Raw genomic sequence first — 14,562 nt, forward strand, 5'->3', positions numbered from 1 at the left:
ATGCAGTATTCCAGGTGCGGTCTCACCAATACCTTATATAACTGCAGCAATACCTCCTTGTTTTTATATTCTATCCCCCTAGCAATAAAAGCCAACATTCCGTTGGCTTTCTTGATCACCTGCTGCACCTGCATACCAACTTTTTGATTTTCTTGCACTAGGACCCCCAGATCCCTTTGTACTGCAGTACTTTCCAGTCTCTCGCCATTAAGAAAATAACTTGCTCTCTGATTTTTCCTGCCAAAGTGCATAACCTCACATTTTCCAATATTATATTGCATCTGCCAAATCTCCGCCCACTCACCCAGCCTGTCTATATCCCCTTGCAGGTTTTTTATGTCCTCCTCACTCTCTACTTTCCCTCCCATCTTTGTATCATCTGCAAATTTTGATATGTTGCACTCGGTCCCCTCCTCCAAATCGTTAATATAGATTGTAAAGAGTTGGGGACCCAGCACCGACGCCTGTGGAACACCACTGGTTACTGGTTGCCAGTCCGAAAATGAACCATTTATCCCAACTCTCTGCTTCCTGTTTGATAACCAATCCTCCACCCATGCCAGAATATTACCCCCAATCCCAGTTCCCTCTGCTCCCACCCTCTTACTAAAGCGGGTTCATCCTGCAGCCAGCCCAGTTAGTGCAACGGCTGATTTGCCAGGAGCCACGCTCGAGTGAAGAAGGAAGGAATTTTCTAGGCTCATTTCCTAACCTTTCTCCTTCCCTAAAGGAGAACTAGCGCTGCCTCCTTTTTGGGGAAGTTCTATTATGAATCCCACTGCCAATACTGGGATTCCAAATCCGGGTGGTAATTCCTGGTCCAATGCCCCATCTTCTGAAGCTGCCAAGCAGCTCCTGCATCTGCTTCACTTAAGTTTTTGGTTATTTCACATGAATATTATATTAAAAAAACCTGCAACATTGTAACATCTAGTGAGGGATGGGTGTTGCAGTGTGTGCTGACCTGTGAACGTCACTTGCCATTTTAAAGATGACTCCGTGGTTATTTTTACACTTCATTTCAATCATTGGGCTTTCTGTTTTTGCGTCTGTCTTGCTGTATTTTTTCCATTCCCCTGTTGATCTGTTTTTTCTTTTTCTTTATGCTCAGTGGATTCTTGTGGTGAGTTGTTCATCCTTCTCATAGTTGCTGTATCATTTGCATTAAGTCTTGGTGTGCTGTGTATTGTAGCATGTTGGCCGTGAGATAACTGAGCATTCAATGAATTTCATTATTACCCAGCATTAATCTTTACTTTTAGAACCTACTTGTGTATAGATGCTGGTGGTAGGGCTGTATTAACTTTAACAGTCTCATGAGTAAATGTGACTGCAGAATATTTAAGTAGCACACTGCAACTAGGCAAGAAAACTGCTGCTTTAATATTTGAATGAAACTTCAGCAAAACAGTGGAAATGTGCTCCAGCTGTAGATGATTGGGCAATTCCCCTGTCAATCATGCTGGATTATTTTTTACCCTGGAGGGAAGTATACAGTGGTGTGCCCCCGGGGTCAGTATTAGGACCACTGCTCTTTTTGACATATATTAATGACCTGTACTTGAGTATACAGGGCATAATTTCAATGTTGGCAGATGGCACGAAACTCAGAAATGTAGTAAACAGTGAGGACGATGAACTTGAGCTCATCCAAAACTCTGCTGCCGGTATCCTGACTCACACCGAATCCTGTTCACCCATTGCCCCTGTGCTCGCTGACTTACTTTAGCTCCCGGTCCAGGAACGCCTCGATTTTAAAATTCTCACCCTTGTTTTCAAATCCCTCCATGGCCTTGCCTCTCCCTTTCTTTGTAACCTCCTCTAACCCAACAACCCTCCGAGATCTCTGTGCTCCTCCAATTCTTGCCTCTTATGCAAACCTAATTTTAATCGCTCCACCACTGATGGCCGTGCTTTCAGCTGCATCGGTCCTAAGCTCTGGAATTCCCTCCCTAAACTTCTCAGTCTCTCCACCTCTCTCTCCTCCTTTTAAGACTCTCCTTAGAACCTAGCCCTTTGACCAAGCTTTTGGTCACCTGTCCTGATATCTCCTTAAGTGGCTTTGTGTGAAATTTTGTTTGGTAACGCTCCTGTAAAGAGCCTTGGGACGTTTTACTACGTTAAAGGTGCTATATAAATGCACTTTGTTGTTGGGGATTGTAACGGACTTCAGGAGGACATAGACAGACTGGTGAAATCGGCAGAGAGGTGGCAGATGCAATTTAACGTAGAGAAATGTGAAGTGATTCATCTTGAAATGGAAGAATGAGGAGAGTCAATAATGGGGATCCATGGCTTTATAAATAGAGGCATAGAGTACAAAAGCAAGGAAGTTACGCTAAACCTTTATAAAACACTGGTTAGGCCCCAGCTGGAGTATTGTGTCCAATTCTGGGCACCACACTTTAGGAAAGATGTCAAGGCCTTAGAGAGGGAGCAGAGGAGATTTACTAGAATGGTACCAGCGATGCAGGATTTCAGTTACGTGGAGAGACTAGAGCAGTTGGGATTGTCCTCCTTAGAGCAGAGAAGGTTAAGGGGAGATTTAATAATGGTGTTCAAAATCTTGAAGGGTTTTGATAGAGTAAATAAGGAGAAAATGTTTTCAGTGGCAGAAGGATCGGTAACCAGAGGACACAGATTTAAGATAGTTGGCAAAAGAACCAGAGGTGAGGTGAGGAGAAATTTATTTACACAGCGAGTTATGATCTGGAATGCGCTGCCCGAAAGGATGGTGGAAACAGATTCAATTAAATCCCAAATGTCTATGCCTCAGACCATCCTGTAGAAAGTCAATAATCGCTCCTGAGGAAAGTTTTTTTTAAAAAAAAGCAAAATCAGGTGGGTAAGGTTAATACAACTGGGCCTGAATGGACCAGCTGCACAATGAAATCTACTGTACCAGCCTGTCATATATTTTTGGTACAACCAACCGTCCAGAAAACTTGCGTCCCGAAATTTGTTCGTAAATATTAAATCTCTCATTTTACAAGTTCCACGGATGTATTTTGTGATTGTAGCTGAATGTTTGTACATCAGTTGGTTCAGTGATTGATTTATGTCACTAAAATAGATGGCCCAATCTAGAAATGGATTGAAACAACAATATCTAAGATACTGCACACCGTGATTCTTGGACAATTCCTCTGAAAGACGAAAGCAGATTATCAAAACAACTTGTTTATGAAGAAAGAGATGGGTGTGTGGGGGGTGGGAGGAGACCGGGGGTTGGCGGGGGGGGGGAGGGTCCTGGCAGAAGTTGTATAGATATCATCTTGGCAACAAAAGATGTGTTTGCTGTAAATACTGTAACTTTATGTTGCTGAATCTTAGACCTCTGTGACTTGAATTATGGTATTGATCTGTTACAAACAAATGCATAGATATTTGGGGGAAAAAATAGATAACGCCTTGACTAGCAGTGGCTCCATAAAATTGTTCAGTTTATCAGAGTAAAGCATCAAAAGTGGAACATCGGTTATCAATTACTAGAATGTATTTGTTCAATATCAGCGCAGTGTCTTGAAATTTTGGAGCCAGTAATCCTATACGAATGGACAACATCAGAAGTACATTTTAGGAGAGCTAATGAAGAGAGAGTTTGAAGCTAGTTTTGTCATATGTAAAAGAGTTCCAGTTCATTAATTCTATCTTGTAACTGAACATTTGAGACTTGTGTCCTTGGAGCTCGGAAGTTGTGTATACTGTAAAACAAATTGCTACGTTGACTTGCGATATCGGGAATAAAACTTATGATTTTTGGGAGCCATTTTCTGCAGACCAGCAGTTTCAGATTTTCTGTTTAAATTTAGTAGATTTTTCTGCTGTTAATTTTAAATTTAATGCTGAAGTTATTTTCCTTTCCTTTCTAGTCCATTGATGATAGTCACCCAGAAGATCACCAGCCTTGCCTTTCAAATACATGATGGTAAGGACCCGATGATCTATTCTAGGCACTGATTTGTATTTTGTCACTTTTTTTGCTTACTTTTCAACAACTGAACCACTGTGATTTATGTTTCACATTCTTGAGAACATCTGTTATAACTAACCTGCAGCATATAAACTGTGCAGAGCTATTTATTGTGTTAATCACACCAACATCTGTTCTAACCTAAAACCCCTGGAGTCACGTGCAGTATGGCTCAGCCTGTGGAAGAATCTTGTGCGCAGTTGGATGACTCACTGGGAAGGTGTGCTTGAGTGACGTGGCAAGACTTGGCCCCTTCCCGCATCGGTTTTCGGATGTGACGATATCCAATCTGTTGGGGAAGTCAGCGTGTGTGAATGTCAATTTAGAACTGAAACAGCAGCCTAGCATCAATAACTGCAGCTACCAGAGTGCTCCATGTGCTGATAGTTTTGACTCTATGCCACTTCTATATGACCACCTTACTCAAGAAAATTAATTCATAATTATTAAGGAGAGGATTCTTTATGATTAGATATGATTTTAAGGTTGCTTCCAATTTAGTAACATCTGTTTCATATTAACCAATGTCTTTTATTTTAATCTTTATGGTACAGTGTAACCATTTCATGCTATTTTTTTGCTGGCCATCCTGAATTTCAAAACACCCAAACTGTTGTTTCTGCATATTTGTGTATTCCAGTCCACATGTTTACCAACTTTAGTAGAAATACCAGTTGGGAATTATCCATCCCCAAAAAACACATCCACAAAACTAAATCCATATAAGAAAAGTGAAGAACAAGGAGAAAACCATCCAACCTGTTGAGGATTATTCCTCTCATATCCTAACTGTCCCATCCCAGCGTCCAAATGCTGAAACCTCCTTAGTGTTTTGTCAGTACTGCCTTGCCTAACAGATTATTCCCAACACCTACAACTCTTTGGGCCTGATCCCTTGTTTTCAATTTATTTTTCACCCTTTTAAATATGTCTCCTGGTCCTACTTTCCTGGCTTACTTTGAAGTAATATTCTGAATTTATCTCCTCTCTACCATTTAATATTTATCTATGCTGAGATCCATCTTTAACTTTCTTCTTCCTTGCAGCAGTTTCTCTTACCATTGCTCATAGCTCATCTCCTTTATTCTTGGCATCAGTCGTAATGTTCTTCTCTGTACTCTTTCCGATGTCTGTCTGTACTTCTGTCTCGATGGTGTGGTGACCAGAACAGTGCACAGCACTCAATTGTGATCTGACCAGTGCAGTGTAAAACCTTGGCATAACCTCTGCAGACTTGTACCATGTTCTGGCTGTGTATCCCAGCAGTCAATTCATCTTTTCACTTGCTTTGCCTCGTTGCCTAGACTTAGAAAAGAACCTGGAAGCAATTGTAGACTAGTCACTTTCAAAGTTTCCCTGTATTTGTTCACTTGCATTCGTGGTGCCCAGTTTTTCAAGCAATGTGTTTTACTTTACATTTTCCACAGTTAAATTCCATTGGCTATTCATTATGCGCAATGGCATAACCAGTTAAAGTTGTTCTGCAGCTGCATCCTTTCTCTCTCATTCTTTTTATTTTAGTGGCGTCAGCAAACTTGGCCGCTTTCCCTTTGTTACCTAATTGTACAGAGCCTGATGCCCAGTTGTCTTGCAAGTCAGAGTACGGTGCAGGTTCTGAGAAGATTGAACAAGGAAGGAACAGTTATATTGGCCACTTGTACCTGCAGATTTCCATGCCACACTTGTTGTGACCGGTACATGGCAGGCGGGTACATGGCGGGTTGGGAACATGGTCCCCGTTTTTTTCATTTTTTAATGAAACCTTCTCTGCCCCATCATGGGGGTTGGGCAGGGGTTTAATATTGAGGCCTTTGTGTCCCAATTGGCTTTTCCAGTGAATCTGGAAAAACATTATAGGACTATGGGACAACCTCTATGAAGTACTGTGTTTGGAACAGCTCTCACCAGTTCAAGATGAGCCTGTTTATGAAGGCGAGCAATTCTGCTAAAATTATAGTCTAAGAGTAAATAAGGAGAAGCTGTTTCCGCTGGCAGGAGGGTTGGTAACCAGAAGACACACATTTAAGGTATTTGGCAAAAGAACCAAAGGGGAAATGGAAAAAAAAATTCTTTACTTAGCAAGTTGTTATGATCTGGAATGCACTGCCAGAAAGGGTGGTGGAAGCGGATTCGGTAGTAACTTTCAAAAGGGAATTGAATATATACTTGAAAAGGAAACATTTTCAGGGCTATGGGGAAAGAGCAGGGGGGAGCGGGACTAATTGTATAGTGGGACTAATTGGATAGCTCTTTCAAAGAGCCAGCACAGGCACGATGGGCTGAATGGCCTCCTTCTGTGCTGTATGATTCTAAGAGGTGTATGTGTGGATTCAGTGGATTTGGAACTTGTTTTCTATTTTTTTTTTCTGCGATAAACATCAAACTGTTACCAGTGCCTCAACTTGTCTGTTGCCCTCTCATTCTAAACCTTCTCTGCAGCTCTTGAGTGCACCTAGGCTGTACCTAGGTAGCATTGGCTGTTGGTAGGGCTACAAGTCCCTCATCCAGTTAGAATCATAAAATCATAGAAAGGTTACAGCACGGAAGGAGGCCATTCGGCCCATCGAGTCTGCACTGGCTCTATGCAAAGCAATCCAGCTAGTCCCACTCCCCCGCCCTTTCCCCATAGCCCTCCAAAATTTTTTCTTTCATGTACTTATCCAGTTCCCTTTTGAAGGCCGTGATTGAATCTGCCTCCACCACCCCCTCGGGCAGTGCATTCCAGATCCTAACCACTCGCTGTGTAAAAAAAAGTTTTTCCTCATGTCACCTTTGGTTCTTTTGCCAATCCCCTTAAATCGATGTCCTCTGATCCTTGACCCTTCTGCCAATGGGAACATTTTCTCTCTATCTACTCTGTCTGGACCCTTCATGATTTTGAATACCTCTATCAAATCTCCTCGCAACTATCTCTGCTCCAAGGAGGACAACCCCAGCTTCTCCAGTCTATCGACGTAACTAAAGTCCCTCATCCCTGGAATCATTCTAGTAAATCTCTTCTGCAGCCTTTCTAAGACCTTCACATCTTTCCTGAAGTGCGGTGCCCAGAACTGGACACAATACTCCAGTTGTGGCCGAACCAGTGTTTTATAAAGGTTCATCATGACGTCCATACTTTTATACTCTATGCCTCTATTTATTTATTTATTTATAAAGCCCAGGATCCCGTATGCTTTTTTTAACCACTTTCTCAACCTGCCCTGCCACCTTCAACGATTTGAGGTGTTCAAAGGGCACCCTAAACTGACCAGGTGACGCTCATGATGTTTGCCAACAGAAGTTCAAGCAGGGTTACTGCCAGTCAACAGAACCTTACTTTATATATGTATATATTTTGTTGTTGGATTCTTTTGATTTTTATGTTAATGCCAAGTGATGTTTGAGGGTTGTGAATCTCTGGAATTCTCAACCCCCCAGAAGGCTGTGAATGCTGAGTCATTGAATATGTTCAAGGCTGAGAAAGATAGATTTTTGGACTCTAAGGGAATCAAGGGATAGAGCAGGAAAGTGGAGTTGAGGTCGAAGATCAGCCATGATCTGATTGAATGGTGGAGCAGGCTTGAGGGGCCGTTTGGCCTACTCCTCCTATTTCTTATGTTCTTATGATGTAGAATTTCACTGGATACTGATGCAAAACTAATTGAAGTAATCGGCCTAGAAATTAGGATGTAAAATGCCAGTTTTTCAGGCGCTACGTGACCTACCAAGGACCCAAAATGGCGGGCAGAAAGCTCGCGCACACTTCCAACTGGAAGTGTTCACTGAGCAACTAACTTTTACGCCATACGTTTGTACTTCACATTAATTGTCCAATGCGCTAGAAATCTCCAACTGGAAGTGTGCGCTCGCCATATTGGATAAGGCCAAACAAGAGGCATCCTTTGCCCACGCCTGAAGCAGGCATTAGGCCCTTTGCATATGCAAATAAGGGGCCTCATGCCTGCTTGAGGTCTCCTCTTCCAAGATTCGTTTGCCCTGAGGCACTTGGGGAAACCAGCCCTATAGATCGCCTGCAACAAAGAAGGTAAGTAACTTACCTGAATGTGGAGCCGGGAGGATGCAGGAGTACTCCTCCCGACCCCACATTAAAGGACCCTCCCGATCGCCGCCATCCCCGACCCCCGCAACTCCTGATCTCCTTTCCCCGGAATTCCAGGCTGCCCCAACCCGCAGCCCCGCGTTCTCTGGAATCCTCCCCATCCCCGACCAGACAGACGCCACCTGCTGTGCTTAGTTGTTTAACAAGGAGAGCTTCTGAGCTAGGGCTAGGGTGGGGGAATGGGAAGTGCAAGAGATGGGGAGGGGAGGGGAGAAAAGAGAAAGAGGTGAAAGAACAACACACCTTATGAAAACTGGAGAAAGTGAAAGGAGGATACAAGCAAGGAGAAATAAGTTTTTAAAAAAAAAAAAATCCCTGACCAAGTTACGAATTTTAAACTGGAGGAAGGTAATTTTTCGTGTTTTATAGTTGTTGAGGAAATGTTGAGAAATTGAAGGAAATGAGGGAGATTTAATTTCTAAGAACTGCATGTCCGTAGAATCATACAGCACAGAAGGAGGCCATTCGGCCCATCGTGCCTTTGCTAGCTCTTTGAAAGAGCTAGCCAATTAGTCCCACTCCCCCACTCTTTCCCCATAGCCCTGCAAATTTTTCTTTTTCAAGTATTTATCCAATTCACTGAATGTTCCCATTGAATCTGCTTCTATCGCCCTTTCAGGCAGTGCATTCCAGATTGCTACATAAAGAAATTTCTCTTCATCTCCCCTCTGGTTCTTTTGCCAATTACCTTAAATCTGCGTCCTTTGGTTACCAACCCTCCTGCCAGTGAAAACGTGTGTGTGTGTGTGTGTGTGTGTGTGTGTGTGTTATAAAATTTTAGTGCTTGCTTGGTCTCTATATGTTTGGCATGGGTAGTGGATGGCTTCCAGTGAGCTGCACAATAATAATTCACTTGAGTGGTTCTGATGATGGAGTAGACCATGGAAACGAAGCTTGACTGGTTTACGAACCTCCGCACAGTTCCCAGGGTTGACCTTCTGTTTCAAGTTCCCTGTCAGCTTTTGTTTTCCTTCTTGTTATAGTTTATGGCAGTGATAGAGGCAATGTGACATTGGTGGAAAGATTATTTTTGCAAGAAATCATAGGGCTTGAAGTAATGGCACCATGTGACTGATTACGGAGTATTGAGTTTTGACAGCATATTCACTGAGCAACTAACTTTTACGCTATACGTTTGTACTTCACATTAATTGTCTACTGTGCTAGAAATCTCCAATTCAACAGCATGGAGTTCTCTTAAAGCTCTGTGTTTTAATACCGAGCCCAATTTTAATATTGCGTTTCTTAGTTTAAAGGTTTCATCAAGATGAGCTTGTTGAATTGGGCAGTCTATTTTCTCGGGGTGGGGTGGGGGGGGAAATGTACTTCGAGGTTCACCCTTAGAAAGGTGCTGACGAATTTCCTTGTACGTCGGAGGCCTTTCCTGTTTTGATGCATTTTTAGAATTTTTACTCGGCTGTAAAATTTTGTTATTTTCCTCAAAAGTTATTACTGGGGGGAAAAGAAATCATACTGTGGAGGAGCGAAGGTACAATTTTGATTTCTCCCTCTTTCTCTCACCACTTCCCACTTTGTTATAAGAAAGAAAGAACTTGCATTGATGTAGCCCCTTTCATGACCTCAGGATGTCCCAAAGCGCTTTACAGCCAATGAAGTACTTTTGAAGTGTAGTCACTGTTGTAATGTAGGAAACGCGGCAACCAATTTGCACACAGCAAGTCCCACAAAAGGCAATGGGATAATGACCAAATCATCTGTTTTTTAATGATGTTGGTTGAGGGATAAATATTGGCCTGGACCCCAGGGAGAGCTTCCCTGCTCTCCTTCAAATAGTGCCATGGGATCTTTTACATCCACCTGAGAGGGTAGATGCTAGTCCCATTGGAGAGGGCAGTGATTCTGCCTCTTCCCAGATCTGTACTGGTGCTGCTCTGTACATGCCCAAGGAAATGTTTATACAGACTGGTAATTTAAGAATATAAGAATGTAGAAACAATAAATGTCCCTTCAGCCCATCTAGTTTTGGGCTTAATTTCAACACCTAGACTGATTGTTTTCACTTTTCTCCCCCACTCACCTATTCACTCTGTTCCCCAAGTCTCTTTTGAATGCGTCAATCTAGTTGCTTTTTATGTGTAATACTGTAATTAATTGGTGGATTAGGTGTGTGTTTGATTTTGGTTTTCCTCCAATGATTTCCAACTTCACGTAGAATCATAGAATCTTACAGCACAGAAAGAGGCCATTTGGCCCATCGTGCTTGTGCCGGCTCTTTGAAAGAGCTATCCAGTAAGTCCCACTCCCCTGCTCTTTTCCCATAGCCCTGCAAATGTTTCCTTTTCAAGTTTATATCCAATTTCTTTTTGAAAGTTACTATTGAACGGCTTCCAACACCCTTTCAGGCAGTGCATTCCAGATCATGAACACTCTATAGACAGTCATGGGCATTGGCTCATTTTCCTCAATTCTGGACACAGACATTTCTAGATGTTGTGGGAATTCTTCCCCTCCCCATCTCCTTTCTTCTTCCCTCACCCCTCATATAGTGTCAGCACTGAACTGCCCGCAAACTGCGAATGATATATTACAGCAGCACACTGCAATTTTGTAGTCTTCGGATCAAGGACGGTCCAAAAGGAGTTCTGTAAGGAATGCGGCTATAATATTTTATTGGCATTGAAGTTAGGTTCACTGCATTCAAAACTCAGCCCCCTTGGGGCAGACTAACACTGGCCCAGGAACAGGCTGGTGGCTGTGGCTGGACATACAACAATAACAACACAGTAACTTGCGCATATATATATATATATATATATATATATATATATAGCACCTTTAGCATAGCAAAAAACATCCCAAGGTGCTTCACTGGAGCATTAGCAGACAAAATTTGACACCGAGCCACATAAAGGGATATTAGGATAGGTGACAAGAGGTAAGTTTTAAGGAGCAACTTAAAGGAGGAGAGAGAGGTTTCGGGAGGAATCACCAGAGCTTAGGGCCTAGGCAGCTGAAGGCACGTCCGCCAATGGTGGAGCGATGAAAATCGGGGATGAGCAAAAGGCCAGCATTGGAGGAGCACAGAGATCTCAGAGGGTTGTAGGGCTGGAGGAGGTTAGAGAGAGGGAGAGGCGAGGCTATGGAGGGATTTGAAGACAGATAAGAATTTTAAAATCAAATTTTAAAATTATAACATAGGAGGTCAGCTGGGAAACTGAAAAATAAACGTGAGAGGCATGTTGTTGAATGTAATTTTTGGTGGGAACTGCCAGGCAGTAAGGGCACTCTTGCAAATGTGACTCTTGAGAGCATTCCAGGGCTTTCTTCTTTCAGCTCGTTTAAATTACCAAGTGTACGAGTGGACAGTGTTCACTGGCTCATGTCGATATTAACATTGCTTGTGTTTTGGTGATGCAGTTCCTAGCAACAGATCCCCACAGTCAGATCTTACGAGTTCAGTATTTCATTGTTGGCCAACTAGGGTTGTCATTAGTAGTACTGAAGTGTCAAATTTCCTTTTTTTGCTACTTTTGTTGTGAAAGCAATTCTTACAAAAAATGTGGAGATTTGTGGAGAAAATGATGTGTTTAGTTGTTGTATGGCTTTCAGAGTGTGCCTGTGCATGGCAAAAGAACCAGGAGTAGTTTGTCATTGATTTATGACTTAAGGGCTTTTTACACTACAGATAACTTTGTGATTTAACATTTGAAATATTGCACTCTGCATGCATTTTTTTTAAATGAAGACTTTGCTCGACATCTGAGAAACGCTGTGAAACTGGTGTAACCTGAAATTCAGGCTGCTGCTGCTTCGTACAGAGGGTTGAAGCGGAGTAGGAGTGGGGCTTAAAGTTTTAATTAGGTTTGCTTTTCATCAAGTCAGAAACCAAACTAATGGCTGAGGGGAAAACAGTCCCCTCTTCCTTCTACGGTGCTCCTGCATTGTTCCACCTTCGTAGTGCCCCTTCTGTTTACTGCCACATAACAGACATAGAGAAGATGTTTCCACTGTGGGGGAGTCCTAAACTAGGGGCTGTAGTCACTAATAAATCCAATAGGGAATTCAGGGGAAACTTTTTTACCCAGAGAATGGTGAATGTAGAACTCACTACCACAAGGAATAGTTGAGGCGAATAGCATAGATGCATTTAAGGGGAAGCTAGATAAGCACATGAGGGAGAAAGGAATGCTGATAGGGTGAAATGAAGTAGGGAGGGAGGAGGCTTGTGTGGAGTATAAATACCGGCATAGACCAGTTGAGTGGAAAGGCCTGTTTCTGTGCTGTAAAATTCCATATAATTTTTATTTTTATTGAGAGATTCAGTTAAAGGGTGACGGTCTGCAGTGCAGGCACCACCAAGATTTAAACAGACTAAAAGATTAAAGTAAATCAGGAAGTAATGAGCAGGTGTTAATTTTCAGTTTTAAAAACCTGAAGGTTATGGATGAACTAATTTGGATGATCCACAGTTTTGAGGTCCTAATAAAGAATGAGTCAGAGTGTGGGACTGAGTAACGATTTCATCTTCTTAGCACACTGACGACGCAGAAGAGGAGCAGCTTTCAGGATGGAACCTAAAAGGAATAGGAATGGAACTTGAAGAACACTGACCAATGGTATATTCTCAATAAAAGAGAGAGGAATTGGAGGCTAGAGATGAGAAAGGATTGCATGTCGGGGGATATTTTTTTTTTCTCTATCCTGTCTAGGCATGTGAGGTGTAAGAGCCTGTCTAAACTTGGAGCCGCACTCAAGTCTTAGCTGGACTGGGGCTTTACAGAGTGTGAAGAATTCCTGAGGGCTAGTATTGGGGCAAAAGAGTAAACTTTTTTTTAAGGCAGCTTTGGGAATGGAGATATGAAACTTCCATTTGAGGTCACAGGAGATAATGAGCTCAAGAGTATTGATGAAGAACCATGCGTGGAGGCGTGAAAGGTGAGGTGGTAGCTGCTGCTTATGCTTCTGAGAGATTTGAAAAATCCGTTTTGGCCACAGTAGCTTCTAGTGACGATAGCCTTCCTAACCGTGAGCAGAAATGACCAGATGATCTGGCCATTATCGTGTTGCTGTTTGTGGGATCTCGCTTTGTGCAAATTGGCTGCTGAGTTTCCTGCGTTACAACAGTGACGACACTTCAGAAGTACTTCATTATCTGTAAAGTGCCTTGGGACATCCTGAGGTCGTGAAAGGCGCTATATAAATGCAAGTTTTTTTTTAATGAAGCACTCCAAGGCTGAAGAGCAGCAGTGGAGAAAGTGGATGAAAATCATCACAACAGATTTCCTCCTGTGTTTTTTATAGTACCACCATGTTCACTATTTATCAGTCATGTCGAAGAAACGGAGGGGACTACTTGATTCATCGATCCCTAGATCATAATGCTAACAACCCCAATCAGTACTGAATGTGCACAGTATCGTGTTTAGTACAGTCGTTGCCTTATCTTTCTAAATGGAGTATTGTCTTTAATCTGTGAAATTGGTGGAAAAAATTGTTCCACCTTGAATGCTGCAATATTGCTGTAAAAACCCAACAAGATCACTAATGCCCTTCAGGGAAGGGAACGTGCCACCCCCTACTCTGTCTGGCCTACACGTGACTTGAGTACACACTGCATGGTCGACCCTTCCTGGCCCCTGAAGTGACTTAACAAACCATTCAATTGTACAATCAATCACTTCAAGAAGGCCCATTACCTCAGGGCAACAAAGGATGGGCAATAGGAACAGGAGCATGTCATTCAGTCCATTGAGCCTGTTCCGCAATTGTGGCTTTGGAACGTGCAAAGAACAAATTTTTATATTAATAAAAGTAACATAAATTGACTGAAATTGTTTAGTTTTACATAGCATCATCTCGCTAGTTATATCATTAAAAAAAATTCAAGATGAGTAACCCTACTTCATATTGAGCTCGGTAAACTCAATCTCTTTCGGTTATATTTACTTGTGCTACATCCTCCCCAACCCCTTTCTGGTTCTTGGTTTCCCCCCTACCCATATTTTGTGAGATTGTTTCCTCCCTTCTTGGAGGGACTGGCTGAGATTGGGCACTCCTGGTGCAGGGAATTGCTGGTGTGAAACCATGTTCCATCACACAGTGGCCCAGTCTTCATATTTTTTTTATTGTTTCATTCTTCACTCTTTCCTTGCACACTTTGTCGCTTTCTGTCTTGAGTTTTTTATTCTCTCCAGTGTTTTGAAGGAAAAGTGTCTGAATTCGATGTTCAAATTTTGTTTAACACAGACCAACAGCAAGAATTACAGGAAAAAACAACTGCTCATTTTGAGTTTAAGTTTTACCTTCTTGAAGGAAGCTGCCACATTGTAACTTTTTAGGGAACATTTTATTTTGAACAGTTTAACTCCAGCCAGCGATGTATTTGTGCTGTGAAGCACTGGTGCTCCACAGGACCATTATTTGTGAGCATGAAGAGCTGTTTGTGAGAATGTTTTAGCACAATTCTAATTCAAATGCCTTTTTAATTCTAAGGGGACAGGGCTGACTTGACTTGTTACAGGGCTCAACT

The 14,562-nt window shown here is 42.3% G+C and overlaps 1 protein-coding gene across 2 annotated transcripts in view; it reads left to right on the forward strand.

Moving 5' to 3' along the window:
- Positions 1-14,562, forward strand: part of mboat1 (membrane bound O-acyltransferase domain containing 1) — a 97,248-nt gene that overhangs the window by 38,005 nt on the left and 44,681 nt on the right. For both annotated transcript variants that reach the window (XM_068001639.1, XM_068001638.1), the window contains exon 5: positions 3,873-3,928. In XM_068001639.1, the coding sequence (XP_067857740.1) occupies positions 3,873-3,928 (56 nt within the window). The remainder of the gene's footprint in view (positions 1-3,872; positions 3,929-14,562) is intronic.

The sequence above is a fragment of the Heptranchias perlo genome, chromosome 2 (genome assembly GCF_035084215.1).
Source record: "Heptranchias perlo isolate sHepPer1 chromosome 2, sHepPer1.hap1, whole genome shotgun sequence".
NCBI classification, from domain to species: Eukaryota; Metazoa; Chordata; class Chondrichthyes; order Hexanchiformes; family Hexanchidae; genus Heptranchias; species Heptranchias perlo.